Source organism: Zonotrichia albicollis, chromosome 34, assembly GCF_047830755.1.
Source record: "Zonotrichia albicollis isolate bZonAlb1 chromosome 34, bZonAlb1.hap1, whole genome shotgun sequence".
NCBI classification, from domain to species: domain Eukaryota; kingdom Metazoa; phylum Chordata; class Aves; order Passeriformes; family Passerellidae; genus Zonotrichia; species Zonotrichia albicollis.
Window position 1 is genome coordinate 284,818 of NC_133852.1, and position 22,611 is coordinate 307,428.

A 22,611-nucleotide genomic window follows, 5' to 3' on the forward strand; every position below is an offset into this window, starting at 1 on the left:
CTCTCTTTGTCCTGAGGGTGACATTTGTCCCCCAGGTCCCCAATGTCCCCTCAGCAACGAGCGGCGTCACCCACAAAGTGTCACCTGCCCGACTGTTGTCACCATGATGTGACACCACCCTGCCATCCCTTGGGGGGTCCTGCTCCTTGTCCCAGGGTGTCACAGCACCCATTGTCACCCTCAGTGTCCCCGTGGTGACACCACTGTGGTGACACCGCTGTGGTGACACCGCTGTCCCCTGCTGGCATCTCTGTCCCTGTGGCGGCACCGCTGTCCCCATGGTGACACCACTGTGGTGACACCGCTGTCCCCTCTGTCCCTGTGGTGACACCACTGTGGTGACACCGCTGTCCCCGCTGTCCCCATGGTGACACCGCTGTGGTGGCACCGCTGTCCCCATGGTGACACCACTGTGGTGACACCGCTGCCCCCTCTGTCCCTGTGGTGACACTGCTGTCCCCATGGTGACACCGCTGCCCCCTCTGTCCCCATGGTGACACCACTGTGGTGACACCTCTGTCCCCTGCTGGCATCTCTGTCCCTGTGGTGGCACCGCTGTCCCCATGGTGACACCGCTGTGGTGACACCGCTGTCCTCATGGTGACACCAGTGTGGTGACACCGCTGTCCCCTCTGTCCCCTGCTGGCATCTCTGTCCCTGTGGTGACACCGCTGTCCCCATGGTGACACCGCTGTGGTGACACCGCTGTCCCCTCTGTCCCTGTGGTGGCACCGCTGTCCCCATGGTGACACCGCTGTGGTGACACCGCTGTCCCTGTGGTGACACCACTGTGGTGACACCGCTGTCCCCTCTGTCCCTGTGGTGACACCGCTGTCCCCATGGTGACACCGCTGTGGTGACACCGCTGTCCTCATGGTGACACCGCTGTGGTGACACCGCTGTCCCCTCTGTCCCCAGGGAATGGCGAAGAACGGGGCCGAGGCCGAGATCGATGAGGGGCTCTACTCCCGCCAGCTGTGAGTGAGGGGGACACGGGGGGGACATTTTGGGGTCCCCAAGGGGGGTTTGGGGTCCCCAAGGAGGATTTGGGGTCCCCCCAGACTTGGGGGGCTCCCTGTGGAGTGGTGGGGTCCCCATAGTTTGGGGTTTCCTCATGGATTTGAGGTTTCCTCATGGATTTGAGGTTTCCTCATGGATTTGGGGTTTCCCCATGGATTTGGGGTTTCCTTATGGATTTGAGGTTTCCTCATGGATTTGAGGTTTCCTCATGGATTTGGGGTTCCTCATGGATTTGGGGTTCCTCATGGATTTGGGGTCCCCATAGTTTTGGGGTTCCTCATGGATTTGAGGTTTCCTCATGGATTGGGGATTCCCCATAGTTTTGGGGTTTCCTCATGGATTTGGGGTTTCCTCATGGATTTGGGGTTTCCTCATGGATTTGAGGTTTCCTCATGGATTTGGGGTTCCTCATGGATTTGGGGTTTCCTCATGGATTTGAGGTTTCCTCATGGATTTGGGGTTTCCTCATGGATTTGGGGTTCCCCATAGTTTTGGGGTTTCCTCATGGATTTGGGGTTTCCTCATGGATTTGGGGTTTCCTCAAGGATTTGGGGTTCCTCATGGATTTGGGGTTCCCTCATGGATTTGAGGTTCCTCATGGATTTGGGATTCCTCAAAGATTTGGGATTTCCTCATGGATTTGAGGTTTCCTCATGGATTTGGGGTTTCCTCATGGATTTGAGGTTTCCTCATGGATTTGAGGTTTCCTCATGGATTTGGGGTTTCCTCATGGATTTGAGGTTTCCTCATGGATTTGGGGTTCCTCATGGATTTGGGGTTCCTCATGGATTTGGGGTTTCCTCATGGATTTGAGGTTTCCTCATGGATTTGGGGTTTCCTCCTGGATTTGAGGTTTCCTCATGGATTTGGGGTTCCTCTTGGATTTGGGGTTTCCTCATGGATTTGAGGTTTCCTCATGGATTTGAGGTTTCCTCATGGATTTGGGGTTTCCTCATGGATTTGGGGTTCCCCATAGTTTTGGGGTTTCCTCATGGATTTGGGATTCCTCATGGATTTGGGGTTTCCTCATGGATTTGAGATTTCCTCATGGTTTTGAGGTTTCCTCATGGATTTGGGGTTTCCTCATGGATTTGAGGTTTCCTCATGGATTTGGGGGTTCCTCATGGATTTGGGGTTTCCTCATGGATTTGAGATTTCCTCATGGATTTGGGGTTCCCCATAGTTTTGGGGTTTCCTCATGGATTTGGGGTTTCCTCATGGATTTGGGGTTTGCCCATAGATTGGGGTTTGCCCTGTGAGATTTGGGGTTCCCGTGGATTTAGGGTTTTGCCATGGATTTGGGGTTCCTCATGGATTTGAGGTTTCCTCATGGATTTGAGGTTTCCTCATGGATTTGAGGTTTCCTCATGGATTTGGGGTTTTCTCATGGATTTGGGGTTTCCTCATGGATTTGAGGTTTCCTCATGGATTTGGGGTTTGCCCTGTGAGTTTTGGGGTTCCCATGGATTTAGGGTTTTGCCATGGATTTGAGGTTCCTTATGGATTTGGAGTTTCTCCATGGATTTGGGGTTTTTCCATAGTTTGGGATTTTTTATAAATGCAGAAGATTAAGCAGAACACACTTGAGTTGAGAGGGGTTCCTGCAACCTTGGCAAATTTCCCCTGTGAGCTCTGAGTTCCCATTGGGATTTTGGGGTTCCCATTGAGATTTCTGGGTTTTCATTGAGTTCTTTGGGTTCCCATTGAAATTTTTGAGATCTCACTGAGATATTTGGGTTCCTGTTGAGCTCTTTGGGATCCCATTGAGTTCTTAGGGATCCCAATGGAGATTTTTGGGTTCCCATTGAGTTCTTTAGGATCCCATTGAGATTTTTGGGTTCCTGTTGAGTTCTTTGGGATCCCATTGATATTTTTGGGTTCCCATTGATATTTTTGGGTTCCCATTGAGTTCTGAGTTCCCATGGAGATTTTTGGGTTCCTGTTGAGTTCTTTGGGCTCCCATTGATATTTTTGGGTTCCCATTGAGTTCTTAGGGATCCCATTGGAGATTTTTGGGTCCCCATTGATTTCTTTGGGATCCCATTGAGAATTTTGGGTTCCCACTGAGATTTTTGGGTTCCCATTGAGTTCTTTGGGATCCCATTGAGATTTTTGGATTCCCATTGAGTTCTGAGTTCCCATGGAGATTTTTGGGTTCCCATTGAGTTCTTTGGGTTCCCATTGAGATTTTTGGGTTCCTGTTGAGTTTTTTGGGATCTTATTGAGATTTTTGGGTTCCCATTGAGGTTTTTGGGTTCCTGTTGAGTTCTTTAGTATCCCAGTTGATATTTTTGGGTTCCCATTGAGTTCTGAGTTCCCACTGAGATTTTTGGGTTCCCATTGATTTCTTTGGGATCCCATTGAGATTTTTGGGTTCCCATTGAGTTCTGTGGGATCCCATTGATATTTTTGGGTTCCTGTTGAGTTCTTTAGGATCCCATTGATATTTTTGGGTTCCCATTGAGCTCAGAGTTCCCATGGAAATTTTTGGGTTCCTGTTGAGTTCTTTGGGATCTCACTGAGGTTTTTGGGTTCCTGTTGAGTTCTGAGTTCCCATAGAAATTTTTGGGTTCCTGTTGAGTTCTTTGGGATCCCATTGATATTTTTGGGTTCCCATTGAGTTCTGAGTTCCCACTGAGATTTTTGGGTTCCTGTTGAGTTCTTTGGATTCCCATTGATATTTTTGGGTTCCCATTGAGTTCTGTGGGATCCCATTGAGATTTTTGGGTTCCTATTGGGTTCTTATTGATATTTTTGGGTTCCCATTGAGCTCAGAGTTCCCATAGGAATTTTTTGGGGTTCCCTTTGACATTTTTGACATTTTTGCCCCCCCAGGTACGTGCTGGGCCACGAGGCCATGAAGCGCATGCAGACCTCCAACGTGCTGGTGTCGGGGCTGCGGGGCCTGGGCGTGGAGGTGGCCAAGAACCTGGTGCTGGGGGGGGTCAAATCTGTCACCCTGCACGACCCCCACCCCGCAGCCTGGGCCGACCTGGCCTCCCAGGTGGGTCCTTGTGGGGTTTTTGGGTTTTTTTGGGGGTTTTTTTAGCTTAAATTGTTGTTAATTGCTGGGTTTGGGTGGTGGAGTTTGTGCTGGGTGTGAGGGGGTTTTGGAGGGAGGTTTGTTGGGGGTGGTTTGGGGGCAGTTTGGGGTGTTTGGGGGCAGTTTGGGGTGGTTTTAGGGCGTTTTGGAGGTGTTTGGGGTTGGTTTTGGGGGTGTTGGGAGTGTGTTGTGAGGATTTGGGGGTGTTTTGGGGATATTTGGGGTTGTTTTGGGGTTGGTTTTGGGGCAGTTTGGGGTGGTTTTAGGGTGTTTTGGGGGTGTTTGGGGTTGGTTTGGGGGCAGTTTGGGGTGGTTTTAGGGTGTTTTGGAGGTGTTTGGGGTTGGTTTTGGGGCAGTTTGGGGTGGTTTTAGGGTGTTTTGGAGGTGTTTGGGGTTGGTTTTGGGGCAGTTTGGGGTGTTTTGGAGGTGTTTGGGGTTGGTTTTGGGGCAGTTTGGGGCGGTTTTAGGGTGTTTTGGAGGTGTTTGGGGTTGGTTTTGGGGCAGTTTGGGGTGGTTTTAGGGTGTTTTGGGGGTGTTTGGGGTTGGTTTTGGGGCAGTTTGGGGTGGTTTTAGGGTGTTTTGGAGGTGTTTGGGGTTGGTTTTGGGGCAGTTTGGGGTGGTTTTAGGGTGTTTTGGAGGTGTTTGGGGTTGGTTTTGGAGCAGTTTGGGGTGGTTTTAGGGTGTTTTGGAGGTGTTTGGGGTTGGTTTTGGGGCAGTTTGGGGTGGTTTTAGGGTGTTTTGGAGGTGTTTGGGGTTGGTTTTGGGGGTGTTGGGTGTGTGTTGTGAGGATTTGGAGGTGTTTTGGGGATATTTGGGGTTGTTTTGGGGATGGTTTTGGAGTTTTTTTGGGGATGATTTGGGGTTGTTTTGGGGATGGTTTTGGAGATTTTTTGGGGATGATTTGGGGTTCTTTTGGGGATGTTATGGGGTTGTTTTTGGTGCTGTTTTGGGGATGTTTAGGAGTTTTTTTGGGTGTGGTTTGGGGATGTTTTTGGCGTTGTTTTGGGGTTTCTGACCCTCATTCCCCCCAGTTCTACCTGCGGGAGGAGGACGTGTATTTTGGGGATGTTTTGGGGATGTTTTTGGGGTTGTTTTGGGATGTTTTTGGGGCTGTTTTAGGGTTGTCTTAGGGATTGTTTGGGGGAATTTTCTGGGATTGTTTTGGGGATGTTCTTGGGGATATTTCTGGGGTTGTTTTGGGGTTCCTGACCCCCCGTTCCCCCCAGTTCTACCTGCGGGAGGAGGACATGTTTTGGGGATATTTTTGGGGTTGTTTTGGGATGTTTTTGGGGCTGTTTTAGGGTTGTTTTAGGGATTGTTTTAAGGATATTTCTGGGATTGTTTTGGGGATGTTTTTGGGGTTGTTTGGGGATATTTTTGGGGCTGTTTCAGGGTTGTTTTTGGGATTGTTTTGGGGATGCTCTTGGGGATATTTCTGGGGTTGTTTTTGGGGATGTTTTGGGGTTCCTGACCCCTCGTTGCCCCCAGTTCTACCTGCGGGAGGAGGACGTGTGTTTTGGGGATGTTTTGGGGATGTTCTTGGGATTGTTTGGGGATATTTTTGGGGCTGTTTTAGTGTTGTTTTTGGGATTGTTTTGGGGATGTTTTGGGGATATTTCTGGGGATGTTTTGGGGCTGTTTTGGGGTTCCTGACCCCCCGTTCCCCCCAGTTTTACCTGCGGGAGGAGGACGTCGGGCGCAGCCGGGCCGAGGCGACGCTGCCGCGCTTGGCCGAGCTCAACTCGTACGTGGCCGTGAGCAGCACCCGGGAGCCGCTGACCAAGGAGCTGCTGGGCACCTTCCAGGTAAGCTGGCACAGCTGTGCCCACCTGGGCATGGGGGTGACCCCCTCACACAGCTGTGCCCACCTGGGCACAGGGGTAACACCCTCAGAAAGGTGTACCCACCTGGGCACAGGGTAACCCCCTCAGACAGGTGTGCCCACCTGGGCATGGGGGCAACGCCCTCACACAGCTGTGCCCACCTGGGCATGGGGGCAACGCCCTCAGACAGGTGTGCCCACCTGGGCACAGGATAACCCCCTCAGACAGCTGTGCCCACCTGGGCACAGGGGTAACGCCCTCAGATAGGTGTGCCCACCTGGGCATGGGGGTAACCCCCTCACACAGCTGTGCCCACCTGGGCACAAGGATAACCCTCTCTCACAGGCGTGCCCACCTGGGCACAAGGATAACCCCTTCAGACAGGTGTGCTCCCTCAGACAGGTGTGCCCACCTGGGCACAGGATAACCCCCTCAGACAGGTGTGTGCCCCCTCACACAGCTGTGCCCACCTGGGCATGGGGGTAACCCCTCAGACAGGTGTGCCCACCTGGGCATGGGGGCAACGCCCTCAGACAGGTGTGCCCACCTGGGCACAGGATAACCCCCTCACACAGGTGTGCCCACCTGGGCACGGGGGTAACCCCCTCACACAGGTGTGTGCCCCCTCAGACAGCTGTGCCCACCTGGGCACGGAGGTAACACCCTCACACAGCTGTGCCCACCTGGGCACGGGAGTAACCACCTCAGGCAGGTGTGCCCCCTCAAATGCACCCACCTGGGCACAGGGGCAACGCCCTCAGACAGGTGTGCCCACCTGGGCACAGGGTAACGCCCTCACACAGCTGTGCCCACCTGGGCACAGGATAACCCCCTCAGACAGGTGTGCCCACCTGGGCACAGGGCAACGCCCTCACACAGCTGTGCCCACCTGGGCACGGGGGTAACCCCCTCACACAGCTGTGCCCACCTGGGCACAGGGTAACCCCCTCAGACAGGTGTGTGCCCCCTCAGACAGGTGTGCCTGCCTGGGCACAGGGGTAACCCCTTCAGACAGGTGTGCCCCCTCAAATGCACCCACCTGGGCACAGGTGCAACCCCTCAGAAAGGTGTGCCCACCTGAGCACGGGGGCAACGCCCTCAGACATGTGTGCCCACCTGGGCACAGGATAACCCCCTCAGACAGCTGTGCCCACCTGGGCATGGGGGCAACGCCCTCAGACAGGTGTGCCCACCTGGGCACAGGATAACCCCCTCAGACAGGTGTGCCCACCTGGGCACAGGATAACTCCCTCAGACAGGTGTGCCCCCTCAGACAGCTGTGCCCACCTGGGCATGGAGGTAACCACCTCACACAGCTGTGCCCACCTGGGCACGGGGGTAACCCGCTCAGGCAGGTGTGCCTACCTGGGCACAGGGTAACCCCCTCACACAAGTGTGCCCACCTGGGCATGGGGGTAACACCCTCAGACAGGTGTGTGCCCCCTCAGACAGGTGTGCCCGCCTGGGCACAGGGGTAACCCCTTCAGACAGGTGTGCCCACCTGGGCACAGGATAACCCCTTCACACAGCTGTGCCCACCTGGGCACGGAGGTAACCCCCTCAGACAGGTGTGCCCACCTGGGCACAGGGTAACCACCTCACACAGGTGTGCCCACCTGGGCACAAGTGTAATCCTCAGGAGTGCCCACCTGGGCACAGGTGTAACCCTCAGACAGGTGTGCCACTTAGGGGGGGAGGTGGCCCAGGTGAGCAAGGTGAGCACCCAGCTGGGTGCCCATTTGGGTACCCAGGTGAATTCCCAGTTATGTGCCCACCTGGGTACCCACGTGAGTGCCCAGGTGAATAGCCATGTGGGTACCCAGGTGTGTGCCCGGGTCAATACCCAAGTTAGTGCCCAAGTGAGCACCCAGGTTTCTGCCCAGGTGAATACCTGGCTGGGTGCCCAGGTCTATGCCCAGCTGGGTGCCCGGGTCAATACCCAGGTTAGTGCCCAGGTGAGCACCCAGATTTCTGCCCAGATGAATACCTGGCTGTGTGCCCAGGTCAATGCCCAGGTCAATACCCAGGTTAGTGCCCAGGTCAATGCCCAGGTGGGTGCCCAGGTGAGCACCCAGGTTTCTGCCCAGGTGAATACCTGGCTGGGTGCCCAGCTGTGTGCCCAGGTCAATGCCCAGCTGTGTGCCCAGGTCAATACCCAGGTTAGTTCCCAGGTGAGCACCCATTTTTCTGCCCAGGTGAATACCCAGGTGAATACCTAGCTGGGTGCCCAGGTGGGTGCCCGGGTCAATACCCAGGTGGGTGCCCAGGTGAATACCCAGGTTAGTTCCCAGGTGAGCACCCATTTTTCTGCCCAGGTGAATACCCAGGTGAATACCTGGCTGGGTGCCCAGGTGGGTGCCCAAGTCAATGCCCAGCTGGGTGCCCGGGTCAATGCCCAGGTTAGTGCCCAGGTGAGCACCCAGGTTTCTGCCCCAGTGAATACTTGGCTGGGTGCCCAGGTCAGTGCCCAGGTTAATGCCCAGCTGGGTGCCCAGGTCAATGCCCAGCTGGGTGCCCAGGTGAATACCCAAGTTAGTGCCCAAGTGAGCACCCAGATTTCTGCCCAGGTGAATACCTGGCTGGGTGCCCAGGTGTGTGCCCAGGTCAATACCCAGGTTAGTGCTCAGGTCAATGCCCAGGTGAGTGTCCAAGTCAATACCCAGGTTAGTGCCCAGGTCAATGCCCAGGTGTATGCCCAGTTGAATATCCAGTTATGTGCCCAGCTGGGTACCCACGTTAGTGCCCAGGTGAATAGCCACGTGGGTACCCAGAAGGGTGCCCAGGTCAATGCCCAGGTGGGTGCCCAGGTCAATACCCAGGTTAGTGCCCAGGTGAGCACCCAGATTTCTGCCCAGGTGAATACCTGGCTGGGTGCCCAGGTGTGTGCCCAGGTCAATACCCAGGTTAGTGCTCAGGTCAATGCCCAGGTGAGTGTCCAAGTCAATACCCAGGTTAGTGCCCAGGTCAATGCCCAGGTGTATGCCCAGTTGAATATCCAGTTATGTGCCCAGCTGGGTACCCACGTTAGTGCCCAGGTGAATAGCCACGTGGGTACCCAGAAGGGTGCCCAGGTCAATGCCCAGGTGGGTGCCCAGGTCAATACCCAGGTTAGTGCCCAGGTGAGCACCCAGGTTTCTGCCCAGGTGAATACCTGGCTGGGTGCCCAGGTGTGTGCCCAGGTGGGTGCCCAGGTCAATGCCCAGCTGGGTGCCCAGGTCAATGCCCAGGTGGGTGCCCGGGTCAATACCCAGGTTAGTGCCCAGGTGAGCACCCAGATTTCTGCCCAGGTGAATACCTGGCTGGGTGCCCAGGTGTGTGCCCAGCTGTGTGCCCAGGTGAATACCCAAGTTAGTGCCCAGGTGAGCACCCAGGTTTCTGCCCAGGTGAATACCTGGCTGGGTGCCCAGGTGTGTGCCCAGGTCAATACCCAGGTTAGTGCCCAGGTCAATGCCCAGGTGAGTGTCCAAGTCAATACCCAGGTTAGTGCCCAGGTCAATGCCCAGGTGTATGCCCAGTTGAATATCCAGTTATGTGCCCAGCTGGGTACCCACGTTAGTGCCCAGGTGAATAGCCACGTGGGTACCCAGAAGGGTGCCCAGGTCAATGCCCAGCTGGGTGCCCGGGTCAATACCCAGGTCAGTGCCCAGGTGGGTGCCCAGGTCATTGCCCAGGTGGGTGCCCAGGTGAGCACCCAGGTTTCTGCCCAGGCGAATACCTGGCTGTGTGCCCAGGTCAGTGCCCAGGTCAGTGCCCAGCTGTGTGCCCAGGTGAATACCTGGCTGTGTGCCCAGGTGAACACCTGGCTGGGTGCCCAGGTCAGTGCCCAGGTGTGTGCCCAGGTGAATACCTGGCTGTGTGCCCAGCTGTGTGCCCAGCTGTGTGCCCAGTGCCCGTCCCACAGGTGGTGGTGCTGACCAACTCCCCGCTGGAGGAGCAGCTCTGGGTGGGCGATTTCTGCCACAGCCACGGCATCAAACTGGTGGTGGCCGACACGCGCGGGCTCTTCGGGTGAGGGCACCCCCAAAGCGGGGCCTTTGGGGTCCCTTTGGGGTGGGTCCATTATGGGAGGGTCCTTTTAGGGTGGGATTTTTCTGGGGGGTCTCTTTTGGGGTAGGTCCTGTTTAGGGTGGGTCCTTTTGGGGGGGATTTTGGGGTGGGTCCCTTTTGGGGTTGGATTTTTGGTGTTCATCTCTTTTGGGGTGGATCCCTTTTGGGGTGGGTCCTGTTTAGGGTGGGTCCTTTTGGGGGGAATTTTGGGGTGGGTCCCTTTTGGGGTGGGTCTCTTTTATGGTGGGATTTTTGGTGTTCATCTCTTTTGGGGTGGGTCTTTTTTGGGATGTGTCCTTTTGGGGCAGGTCTCTTTTGGGGTGGGATTTTTGGTGTGCATCTTTTTTTGGGGTGGGTCCCTTTTGGGCAGGGTCCGTTTTAGGGGGGATTTTGGGGTGGGTCCCTTTTGAGGGGGATCCCTTTTTGGGGTGGGTCTTTTCTGGGCAGTCCTTTTTGGGGTGAATCTCTTTTAGGGTGGGATTTTTGGCGTTCATCTCTTTTAGGGTGGGATTTTTCTGGGGGGTCCCTTTTGGGGTAGGTCCTGTTTAGGGTGGGTCCTTTTGGGGGAATTTTGGGGTGGATGCCTTTTGGGGTGGGTCCTTTTTGGGGTGGATCTCTTTTAGGGTGGGTCTTTTTTGGGAAGGGTCCTTTTGGGATGTGTCCTTTTGGGGCAGGTCTCTTTTGGGGTGGGATTTTTGGTGTGCATCTTTTTTGGGGTGGGTCCCTTTTGGGGTGGATCCCTTTTGGGGTGGGTCCTGTTTAGGGTGGGTCCTTTTGGGGGAATTTTGGGGTGGGTCCTTTTTGGGGTGGGATTTTTTCGTGTGCATCTTTTTTTGGGGTGGGTCTTTTCTGGGTGGTCATTTTTGGGGTGAATCTCTTTTAGGGTGGGATTTTTGGTGTTCATCTCTTTTAGGATGGGTCTTTTCTGGGGGGTCCCTTTTGGGGTAGGTCCTGTTTAGGGTGGGTCCTTTTGGGGCGAATTTTGGGGTGGGTCCCTTTTGGGGTGGATCCCTTTTGGGGGGGATCTCTTTTAGGGGTGGGTCCTTTTTGGGGTGGATCTCTTTTAGGGTGGGTCCCTTTTGAGGGGGGTCCCTTTTGGGGTAGGTCCTGTTTAGGGTGGGTCATTTTTGGGGGGAATTTTGGGGTGGGGTCTTTTTTGGGGTGGGTCCCTTTTGGGGTGGATCCCTTTTGGGGTGGGTCCTTTTTGGGGTGGGTCTCTTTTAGGGTGGGATTTTTGGTGTTCATCTCTTTTGGGGTGGGGTCTTTTTTGGGAAGGGTCCTTTTGGGATGAGTCCCTTTTGGGATGTGTCCTTTTGGGGTGGGATTTTTGGTGTGCATCTTTTTTTGGGGTGGGTCCCTTTTGGAGTGGATCCCTTTTGAGGGGGATCCCTTTTGGGGTGGGTCTTTTCTCGGCGGTTGTTTTTGGGGTGAATCTCTTTTAGGGTGGGATTTTTGGTGTTCATCTCTTTTGGGGTGGGTCCCTTTTTGGGGTGGATCCCTTTTGGGGGGATCTCTTTTGGGGCGGGGTCTTTTTTGGGAAGGGTCCTTTTGGGATGTGTCCTTTTGGGGCAGGTCTCTTTTGGGGTGGGATTTTTTGTGTGCATCTTTTTTTGGGGTGGGTCCCTTTTGGGGTGGATCCCTTTTGGGGTGGGTCTTTTCTGGGAGGTCCTTTTTGGGGTGGATCTGTTTTGGGGTGGGATTTTTGGTGTTTATCTCTTTTAGGGTGGGATTTTTCTGGGGGATCCCTTTTGGGGTAGGTCCTGTTTAGGGTGGATCATTTTTGGGGGGAATTTTGGGGTGGGTCCCTTTTGGGGTGGATCCCTTTTGGGGTGAGTTTTTTCTGGGCGGTCGTTTTTGGGGTGAATCTCTTTTAGGGTGGGATTTTTGAGGTGGGGATTTTAGGATGGATCCCTTTTAGAAGGGATTTTTAGGAGATTTTTTTAGGGTGGGATTTTTAGGAGATTTTTTTAGGATGGGATTTTTGGGTGAGATTTTTAGGAGATTTTTTTAGGAGGGATTTTTAGGAGATTTTTTAGGGTGGGATTTTAGGCTGGGGATTTTGGGGTTCAGCACTGACCCCCCTCCCCTCACAGGCAGCTGTTCTGTGACTTTGGGGACGACATGGTGGTGACAGACCCCAACGGGGAGCAGCCCCTCAGTGCCATGGTGTCCATGGTCACCAAGGTATGGGGGGGGACACCTCGGGGTGTCCCCAGGGGGGGTTTGGGGTGTTCTGGTCCCCTCAGCACCTCCTGTGTCCCCTCATGGTGCCCCCATGTCCCCCCAGGGATGACCTGGGGAGGTTCGTGGGTGTCCCTGTGTCCCACTCTGTGTCCCCTCACCCTGTCCTGTGTCCCTAAGGCTGTCCTAGGGAGGTTCCTGGGTGTCCCCCCGTGTCCCCTGACCATGTCCCGTGTCCCCAGCACTGTCCTGGGGAGGTTCCTGGGGAGGTCCCTTGGTGTCCCCCCTGTGTCCCCTCACTCTGTCCCGTGTCCCCAGCACTGTCCTGGGGAGGTTCCTGGGTGTCCCTGTGTCCCCTCACTCTGTCCTGTGTCCCCAGGGCTGTCTCGGGCAGGTTCCTGGGTGTCCCCCCATGTCCCCTGACCCTGTCCCATGTCCCCAGGGCTGTCCTGGGGAGGTCCCTTGGTGTCCCCCCTGTGTCCCCTCACTCTGTCCCGTGTCCCCAGGGCTGTCCTGGGGAGGTTCTTGGGTATCCCTGTGTCCTACTCTGTGTCCCCTGACCCTGTCCCATGTCCCCAGGACTGTCCCAGGGAGGTCCCTTGGTGTCCCCCCATGTTCTCTGATGTTGTCCTGGGGAGGTCCCTTGGTGTCCCCCCATGTCCCCTCATCCTGTCCCGTGTCCCCAGGGCTGTCCTGGGGAGGTTCTTGGGTGTCCCTGTGTCCCACTCTGTGTCCCCTGACCATGTCCCATGTCTCCAGGGCTGTCCCAGGGAGGTTCCTTGGTGTCCCCACCATGTCCCCTGACCCTGTCCCGTGTCCTCAGGGCTGTCCTGGGGAGGTCCCTTGGTGTCCCTCCAGTGTCCCCTCACCCTGTCCCGTGTCCCCAGCGCTGTCCTGGGGAGGTTCCTGAGGAGGTTCCTTGGTGTCCCCCCAGTGTCCCCTCACAGTGTCCCATGTCCCCAGCGCTGTCCTGGGGAGGTTCCTTGGTGTCCCCCCAGTGTCCCCTCACCCTGTCCCGTGTCCCCAGGGCTGTCCTGGGGAGGTTCCTGGGGAGGTTCCTTGGTGTCCCTGTGTCCCCTCACCCTGTCCTGTGTCCCCAGGGCTGTCCCGGGGAGGTCCTTTGGTGTCCCCCATGTCCCCTGACCATGTCCCGTGTCCCCAGGGCTGTCCCAGGGAGGTTCCCTGGGGTCCCCCCACGTCCCCTGACCATGTCCCATGTCCCTAAGGCTGTCCTGGGGAGGTTCTTGGGTGTCCCACTCTGTGTCCCCTGACCCTGTCCCATGTCCCCAGGGCTGTCCTGGGGAGGTTCCTGAGTGTCCCACCATGTCCCCTGACCCTGTCCAGTGTCCCCAGCGCTGTCCTGGGGAGGTCCCTTGGTGTCCCCCCATGTCCTTTGATGTTGTCCTGGGGAGGTTCCTTGGTGTCCCCACCATGTCCCCTGACCATGTCCCCAGGGCTGTCCTGGGGAGGTCCCTTGGTGTCCCCCCTGTGTCCCCTGACCCTGTCCCGTATCCCCAGCGCTGTCCTGGGGAGGTTCCTGGGTGTCCCTGTGTCCCACTCTGTGTCCCCTGACCATGTCCCATGTCCCCAGGACTGTCCTGAGGAGATTCCTGGGTGTCCCCCCAGTGTCCACTCACCCTGTCCAGTGTCCCCAGGGCTGTCCCGGGCAGGTCCCTTGGTGTCCCCCCATGTCCTTTGATGTTGTCCTGGGGAGGTCCCTTGGTGTCCCCCCTGTGTCCCCAGCGCTGTCCTGGGGAGGTTCCTTGGTGTCCCCTCATGGCCCTTGACCCTGTCCTGGGGAGGTTCCTTGGTGTCCCCACCATGTCCCCTGACCATGTCCCCAGGGCTATCCCAGGGAGGTCCCTTGGTGTCCCCCCAGTGTCCCCTCACCCTGTCCCGTGTCCCCAGCGCTGTCCTGGGGAGGTTCCTGGGGAGGTTCCTGGGGAGGTTCCTTGGTGTCACCCCATGTCCCCAGGGCTGTTCCAGGGAGGTTCTTTGGTGTCCCCCCTTGTCCCTTCACCCTGTCCTGTGTCCCCAGGGCTGTCCCAGGGAGGTCCCCTGGGGTCCCCCATGTCCCCAGGGCTGTCCCGGGGAGGTTCATTGGTGTCCCCCCCATGTCCCCTGACCCTGTCCTGTGTCCCCAGGGAGGTTCCTGAGGAGGTTCCTGGGTGTCCCTGTGTCCCCTGACCCTGTCCCATGTCCCCAGGGCTGTCCCAGGGAGGTTCTTTGGTGTCCCCCCATGTCCCCTCACTCTGTCCCGTGTCCAGAGCTGTCCTGGGGAGGTTCCTGGGGAGGTCCCTTGGTGTCCCCCCCGTGTCCCCAGGGCTGTCCTGGGGAGTTTCTTGGGTGTCCCACTCTGTGTCCCCTGACCATGTCCCATGTCCCCAGGACTGTCCTGAGGAGATTCCTGGGTGTCCCCCCATGTCCCCTGACCCTGTCCCATGTCCCCAGGGCTGTTCCAGGGAGGTTCTTTGGTGTCCCCCCAGTGTCCCCTCACCCTGTCCTGTGTCCCCAGGGCTGTCCTGGGGAGGTTCCTGAGGAGGTTCCTTGGTGTCCCCCCAGTGTCCCCTGACCATGTCCCGTGTCCCCAGCGCTGTCCTGGGGAGGTTCCTGGGGAGGTTCCTTGGTGTCCCCCCGTGTCCCCTCACTCTGTCCTGTGTCCCCAGGACTGTCCCGGGGAGGTCCCTTGGTGTCCCTGTGTCCCCTGACCATGTCCTATGTCCCCAGGGCTGTCCCAGGGAGGTTCCTGGGTGTCCCCCCTGTGTCCCCTGACCCTGTCCCGTGTCCCCAGGGCTGTCCTGAGGAGATTCCTGGGTGTCCCCCCATGTCCCCTGACCATGTCCCGTGTCCCCAGGACTGTCCTGAGGAGATTCCTGGGTGTCCCCCCATGTCCCCTGACCATGTCCCGTGTCCCCAGGGCTGTCCCGGGCAGGTTCCTGGGTGTCCCTGTGTCCCACTCTGTGTCCCCTGACCCTGTCCCGTGTCCTCAGGGCTGTCCCGGGGAGGTCCCTTGGTGTCCCCCCATGTCCCCTGACCCTGTCCCGTGTCCCCAGGGCTGTCCTGGGGAGGTGACCTGCCTGGACGAGGCGCGTCACGGCTTCGAGACGGGCGACTTTGTCACCTTCACGGAGGTGGAGGGGATGGAGGAGCTGAACCGCTGCGGGCCCGTGGAGATCCGAGTGCTGGGTGAGCTCTGCCTTGGGGGGCCCCACACCTGGGGGTCCTTTTTGGGGTCTCTGAGGCACCTGGAGCTGTTCTTAGGGGGTCTCTGAGGAACATTGGGGTCCTTTTTGGGGTCTCTGAGGTACCTGAGACTGTTCTTAGGGGGTCTCTGAGGAACATTGGGATCCTTTTTGGGATCTCTGAGGTACCTGGGACCCTTCTTGGTGTGCTCCCCTCACCTGGAGCTGTTTCTGGGGATTCTCTGAGGTACCTGGGGGTCCTTTTTGGGGTCTCTGAGGCGCCTGGAGCTGTTCTTAGGGGGTCTCTGAGGAACACTGGGGTCCTTTTTGGGGTCTCTGAGGTACCTGGAGCTGTTTTAGGGGGTCTCTGAGGAATATTGGGGTTCTTTTTGGGGTCTCTGAGGTACCTGGGATCCTTCTTGGTGTGCTCACCTGGAGCTGTTCCAGGGGATTCTCTGAGGTACCTGGGGGTCCTTTTTGGGGTCTCTGAGGCACCTGGAGCTGTTCTTAGGGGGTCTCTGAGGAACATTGGGGTCCTTTTTGGGGTCTCTGAGGTACCTGAGGGTACTTTTTGGGGTCCCTGAGGCACCTGAGACTGTTCCTCGGGGGTCTCCGAGGTACCTGAGGGTACTTTTTGGGGTCTCTGAGGCACCTGGGACCCTTCTTGGTGTGCTCCCCTCACCTGGAGCTGTTCCAGGGGATTCTCTGAGGTACCTGGGGGTCCTTTTTGGGATCTCTGAGACACCTGGAGTTGCTCGGGGGGGGAGGTTTCTGAGGCACCTGGAGCCATTTTTGGGGTGCCCCACACACCTGGGTCCCTTTTCTGGGGTGCCCCACACAGCTGGGCCCGTTTTTGGGGCGCCCCAGTGACACCCCCGTGTCCCCAGGGCCGTACACGTTCAGCATCGGGGACACCAGCGGCTACGGGGACTACGTGCGGGGTGGCATCGTCACCCAGGTCAAGATGCCCAAGCACATCCACTTTGTGAGTGGCACTGGGAGCACTGGGAGGGACTGGGGGGCACTGGGAGGGATTTGGGGGACACGAGAGACTGGGAGGCACTGGGAGGGATTTGGGGGAGCACTGGGAGGGACTGGGAGGGACTGGGGGGCACTGGGAGGGCACTGGGGGGCACTGGGAGGGCACTGGGAGAGACTGGGGGGCTCTGGGAGGGATTTGGGGGACACTGGGAGGGCACTGGGGGGCACTGGGAGAGCACTGGGGGGCACTGGGAGGGCACTGGGAGAGACTGGAGGGCTCTGGGAGGGATTTGGGGGGCACTGGGAGGGACTGGGGGGCACTGGGAGGGATATGGGGGGCACTGGGAGGGCACTGGGAGAGACTGGGGGGCACTGGGAGGGCACTGGGAGGGACTGGGGGGCTCTGGGAGGGACTGGGGGGCTCTGGGAGGGATTTGGGGGACACTGGGAGGGCACTGGGGGCTGGTGGGTTATACTGGGCTATACTGGGTTGTACTGGCTTGTACTGGGTTATACGGGTGCGTACTGGTTTATACTGGGTTATACTGGTTTATATTGGGTTATGCCGAGTTATACTGGTTTATACTGGGCTCTACTGGTTTATACTGGTTTACACTGGTGTGTTCTCCCCAGAAACGGTTGTGGGACACGCTGCCAGGGTACCAGGGTGTACTGATTTATACTGGGCTATACTGGGTTATACTGGGCTATACTGGGTTATACTGGTTTATATTGGGTTCTGCCGGGCTATACTGGTTTATACTGGGCTCTACTGGTTTATACTGGTTTACACTGGGTTGTTCCCCCCAGAAACGGTTGTAGGACACGCTGCCAGGGTACTGGGCTATACTGGGTTATACTGGGCTATACTGGGTTATACTGGTTTACACTGGGCTATACTGGTTTATACTGGGCTCTACTGGTTTATACTGGTTTACACCGGGTTGTTCTCCCCAGAAACGGTTGCGGGACGCGCTGGCCGAGCCCGAGATGATGGTGACGGATTTCGGCAAGGCCGAGAGGCCCTCGATGCTGCACTGGGCGTGGCAGGGCCTGCACCGCTTCCTGCAGCAGCACGGCCGCGCCCCGCGGCCCCGCCACCAGGTGGGGACACTGCGGGGACACCGGGGACATGGAGGCCACCATGACCTGCCCCAACACAGTGTCCTTGGGGGTCTGGTGACACTGGGGACATTGAGGGTGTTGGGGACATGGAGGCCACCATGATCTGCCCCAACACCATGTCCTTGGGATTCTGGTGACAGTGGGGACACTGCGGGGACACTGGGGACATGGAGGCCACCATGATCTGCCCCAGCACAATGTCCCTGAGGCCCTGGCACTGGTGGCACTGAAGACACTGGGGATATGGAGGCCACCATGATCTGCCCCAACACAATGTCCCTGGGGTACTGGTGACATTGGGGACACTGCGGGGACACCGGGGACATGGAGGCCACCATGATCTGCCCCAACACAGTGTCCTTGGGGTTCTGGTGACACTGGGGACACTGCGGGGACACTGGGGACATGGAGGCCACCACAATCTGCCCCAACACAATGTCCTTGGGGGTCTGGGGACACTGAGGGTGTTTGGTACATTGAGGGTGTTGGGGACATGGAAGCCACCATGATCTGCCCCAACACAATGTCCCTGGGGCCCTGGCACTGGTGGCACTGAGGACACTGGGGACATGGAAGCCACCATGATCTGCCCCAACACAATGTCCCTGGGGCCCTGGCACTGGTGGCACTGAGGACACTGGGGACATGGAAGCCACCATGATCTGCCTCAGCACAGTGTCCTTAGAGTTCTGGTGACATTGGGGACACTGAAGGTGTTGGGGACATTGAGGGTGTTGGGGACATGGAAGCCACCATGACCTGCCCCATCATGGCCACCTCCAGGTGGTGACACTGGGGACAATGAGGGTGTTGGGGATATGGAGACCACCATGACCTACCCCAACACAGTGTCCCTGGGGTTGTGGTGACACTGGGGACATTGAGGGTGTTGGGGACATTGAGGGTGTTGGGGACATGGAAGCCACCATGATCTGCCCCAACACCATGTCCTTGTGATTCTGGTGACATTGGGGACACTGCAGGGACACTGGGGACATGGATGCCACCATGATCTGCCCCGGCACAATGTCCCTGGGGCCCTGGCACTGGTGGCACTGAGGACACTGGGGACATGGAGGCCACCATGATCTGCCCCAACACCATGTCCTTGGGATTCTGGTGACATTGGGGACACTGCGGGGACACTGGCCTCATGGAGGCCACCATGATCTGCCCCAACACAGTGTCCTTGGGGTTCTGGTGACACTGGGGACACTGAAGGTGTTGGGGATATGGAGACCACCATGACCTGCCCCATCACAGTGTCCCTGGGGTTGTGGTGACACTGGGGACATTGAGGGTGTTTGGTACATTGAGGGTGTTGGGGACATTGAGGGTGTTGGGGACATGGAGGCCACCATGATCTGCCCCAACACAGTGTCCTTGGGGTTCTGGTGACATTGGGGACACTGAAGGTGTTGGGGATATGGAAGCCACCATGACCTGCCCCATCATGGCCACCTCCAGGTGGTGACACTGGGGACATTGAGGGTGTTGGGGACATTGAGGGTGTTGGGGACATGGAAGCCACCATGATCTGCCCCAACACAATGTCCCTGGGGCCCTGGCACTGGTGGCACTGAAGACACTGGGGACATGGAGGCCACCATGATCTGCCCCAACACAGTGTCCTTGGGGTTCTGATGACACTGGTGATGTTGAGGGTGTTGGGGATATGGAGACCACCATGACCTGCCCCATCATGGCCACCTCCAGGTGGTGACACTGGGGACAATGAGGGTGTTGGGGACAAGAAGTCACCATGACCTACCCCAACACAGTGTCCCTGGGGTTGTGGTGACTCTGGGGACATTGAGGGTGTTGGGGACATGGAGGCCACCATGATCTGCCCCAACACAATGTCCTTGGGGTTGTGGTGACACTGGGGACATTGAGGGTGTTTGGTACATGGAGGGTGTTGGGGACATGGAAGCCACCATGACCTGCCGCCACACAAGTTCCCTGGGGTCCTGGTGACACTGGGGATATTGAGGAGGTTGGGGACCTGGAGGTCACTGTGACCTGCTCCATTGTGGCCGCCCCCAGGACCCTGTCACCAGCTGGTGACACTGGGGACATCGAGAGTGTTGGGGACATGGAGGTCACCAAGGCTCCACCAGAATTTGGGGACATCAGAGGGCTTGGGGGTGGTCAGGGCTTGGAGGGACATTGGTGACATGGAGCCACTGTGTCCTGCACCCACAGGGACTCCCACCATGGTCCCCCTATCACTTGGGGACACTGGTGACATCATTTAGGGGTGTCACAGGCTATGGAGTGACCTTTGGGGACACTGAGGCCATGGAGGCCACCAGGCCCTGCTCATGGGCCGTGCCCAGCACCGTGTCCCCGTCCTTGTCCCCGGCAGGGTGACGCGGCCGAGGTGGTGGCCCTGACCAAGGAGGTGGCGGCGGGGGCCGAGCTGGACGAGGAGCTGGTGCGGGAGTTGGCGTTCCAGGCCACCGGGGACCTGGCCCCGGTCAACGCCTTCATCGGCGGCCTGGCCGCGCAGGAGGTCATGAAGGTACCGTGTCCCCGTGTCCCCAAGGCCACCTGGGGCTGCTGTCCCTGTGTGTCACAGCTGGGACCGCTCAACTGGCCCTGCCTGGGGTACCAGAGTGGTGTCTGTGTCCTCTGGTGTCCCCTGGGGTCACTGTGGTGTCCCTGAGGTCACTGCCTTGTCCTTGTCCTTGTTCTGTCCCTGATGTGTCCCTCAGGGTCCTGGCCCTGTCCCTGACACGTCACCCTGAGGTCACTGCCTTGTCCCAGCCCTGTCCCTGATGTGTCCCCAGGATGTCCCTGATCTGTCCCTTGGGATGTCCCTGACATGTCCCCCAGAATTTCCCTGTCCCCAGGTTGTCCATATCCCTGATATGTCCTTGGGCCATCCCTTGTTCCTAACTGTCCCTGACTGTCCCCAGGCTGTCCCTGACTGTCCCTGGGCTGTCCCTATCCCTGTCCCTGTCCCTGGGCTGTCCCTGAGTGTCCCCAGGCTGTGTCTGTCCCTGACATGTTCCAGGGCTGTCCCTGTTGTGTCTCTGGACTGTCCCAGTCCCTAACTGTCCCTAGGCTATCCCTGACTGTCCCCAGGCTATCCCTGACTGTCCCCGGGCTGTCCCTGACTGTCCCCGGGCTGTCCCTGTCCCTGACTGTCCCCGGGCTGTCCCTGACATGTCCCCAGGCTGTCCCTGTCCCTGACTGTCCCCAGGCTGTCCCTACCCCTGTCCCTGACTGTCCCCAGGCTGTCCCTGACTGTCCCCGGGCTGTCCCTATCCCTGTCCCTGACTGTCCCTGGGCTATCCCTGACTGTCCCCAGGCTGTCCCTATCCCTGTCCCTGTCCCTGACTGTCCCTGTCCCTGACTGTCCCTGGGCTGTCCCTATCCCTGTCTCTGTCCCTGACTGTCCCCGGGCTGTCCCAGGCTGTCCCTATCCCTGTCCCTGACTGTCCCTGACTGTCCCCGGGCTGTCTCTGTCCCTGACATGTCCCCAGGCTGTCCCTGTCCCTGACTGTCCCTGACTGTCCCCAGGCTGTCCCTATCCCTGTCCCTGTCCCTGACTGTCCCTGGGCTGTCTCTGTCCCTGACATGTCCCCGGGCTGTCCCTGACTGTCCCCGGGCTGTCCCTACCCCTGTCCCTGACTGTCCCCAGGCTGTCCCTGACTGTCCCCGGGCTGTCCCTATCCCTGTCCCTGTCCCTGGGCTGTCCCTGACTGTCCCCGGGCTGTCCCTACCTCTGTCCCTGTCTGTCCCTGACTGTCCCTGTCCCTGTCCCTGACTGTCCCCGGGCTGTCCCTGTCCTTGTCCCTGTCCCTGACTGTCCCCGGGCTGTCCCTGACATGTCCCCAGGCTGTCCCTGTCCCTGACTGTCCCCAGGCTGTCCCTACCCCTGTCCCTGACTGTCCCCAGGCTGTCCCTGACTGTCCCCGGGCTGTCCCTATCCCTGTCCCTGACTGTCCCTGGGCTATCCCTGACTGTCCCCAGGCTGTCCCTATCCCTGTCCCTGTCCCTGACTGTCCCTGTCCCTGACTGTCCCTGGGCTGTCCCTATCCCTGTCTCTGTCCCTGACTGTCCCCGGGCTGTCCCAGGCTGTCCCTATCCCTGTCCCTGACTGTCCCTGACTGTCCCCGGGCTGTCTCTGTCCCTGACATGTCCCCAGGCTGTCCCTGTCCCTGACTGTCCCTGACTGTCCCCAGGCTGTCCCTATCCCTGTCCCTGTCCCTGACTGTCCCTGGGCTGTCTCTGTCCCTGACATGTCCCCGGGCTGTCCCTGACTGTCCCCGGGCTGTCCCTACCCCTGTCCCTGACTGTCCCCAGGCTGTCCCTGACTGTCCCCGGGCTGTCCCTATCCCTGTCCCTGTCCCTGGGCTGTCCCTGACTGTCCCCGGGCTGTCCCTACCTCTGTCCCTGTCTGTCCCTGACTGTCCCTGTCCCTGTCCCTGACTGTCCCCGGGCTGTCCCTACTCCTGTCCCTGACTGTCCCTGACTGTCCCTGTCCCCAGGCCGTGTCGGGGAAGTTCACGCCCATCACGCAGTGGCTTTACTTTGACGCGCTCGAGTGTCTGCCCGAGGAGAACCGCGACACGCTGCTCACCGAGGAGCAGTGCCGGCCGGTGAGGGGACACGGGGACACCTGGGGACAAGTGGGGGACACCTGGGGGGGCTGGGGGACACTGAGGACACCCCTGGGGGCTGAGGAGAACCACAACACGCTGCTCACCGAGGAGCAGTGCCGGCCGGTGAGGGGACACGGGGACACCTGGGGACATGTGGGGGGGCTGGGGGACACTGAGGACACCCCTGGGGGCTGAGGAGAACCACAACACGCTGCTCACTAAAGGATTAGTGCCGGCCGGTGAGGGGACACGGGGACACCTGGGGGGACTGGGGGACACCTGGGGGGGCTGGGGGACACTGAGGACACCCCTGGGGGCTGAGGAGAACCACAACACGCTGCTTACTAAAGGAGTAGTGCCGGCCGGTGAGGGGACACGGGGACACCTGGGGAGGTTGGGAGACACCAAAGGAGCAGTGGCAGCCAGTGAGGGACATGGGGACACCTCGGGGGGCTGGGAGTGTCACCCCTGGATGGTGTCACTTTGAAGGGACATCGGTTGGAGGACATTGCTTAGGGGATCCCCATCGGTCACCCCGTTGGGGACAGCAGGTGGTGGCCACCCAGCACCCATGGGTGGTCATTCCATGAGGACAC

General features: G+C 58.4%; 1 protein-coding gene across 4 annotated transcripts in view; it reads left to right on the forward strand.

Annotated features, from left to right (window-relative positions):
* UBA1 (ubiquitin like modifier activating enzyme 1) overlaps positions 1-22,611 on the forward strand; it is a 45,542-nt gene that overhangs the window by 3,242 nt on the left and 19,689 nt on the right. For 2 of the 4 annotated variants that reach the window (XM_074531171.1, XM_074531174.1), the window contains exons 3-12: positions 919-977; positions 3,856-4,024; positions 5,734-5,868; positions 9,788-9,894; positions 12,027-12,117; positions 15,168-15,300; positions 16,184-16,281; positions 17,235-17,381; positions 19,771-19,926; positions 21,902-22,012. In XM_074531171.1, the coding sequence (XP_074387272.1) occupies positions 919-977; positions 3,856-4,024; positions 5,734-5,868; positions 9,788-9,894; positions 12,027-12,117; positions 15,168-15,300; positions 16,184-16,281; positions 17,235-17,381; positions 19,771-19,926; positions 21,902-22,012 (1,206 nt within the window). Of the gene's footprint in view, positions 1-918; positions 978-3,855; positions 4,025-5,733; positions 5,869-9,787; positions 9,895-12,026; positions 12,118-13,214; positions 13,230-15,104; positions 15,120-15,167; positions 15,301-16,183; positions 16,282-17,234; positions 17,382-19,770; positions 19,927-21,901; positions 22,013-22,611 lie in introns of all 4 variants that reach the window. The other 2 variants (XM_074531173.1, XM_074531172.1) reach the window with 2 other exon arrangements.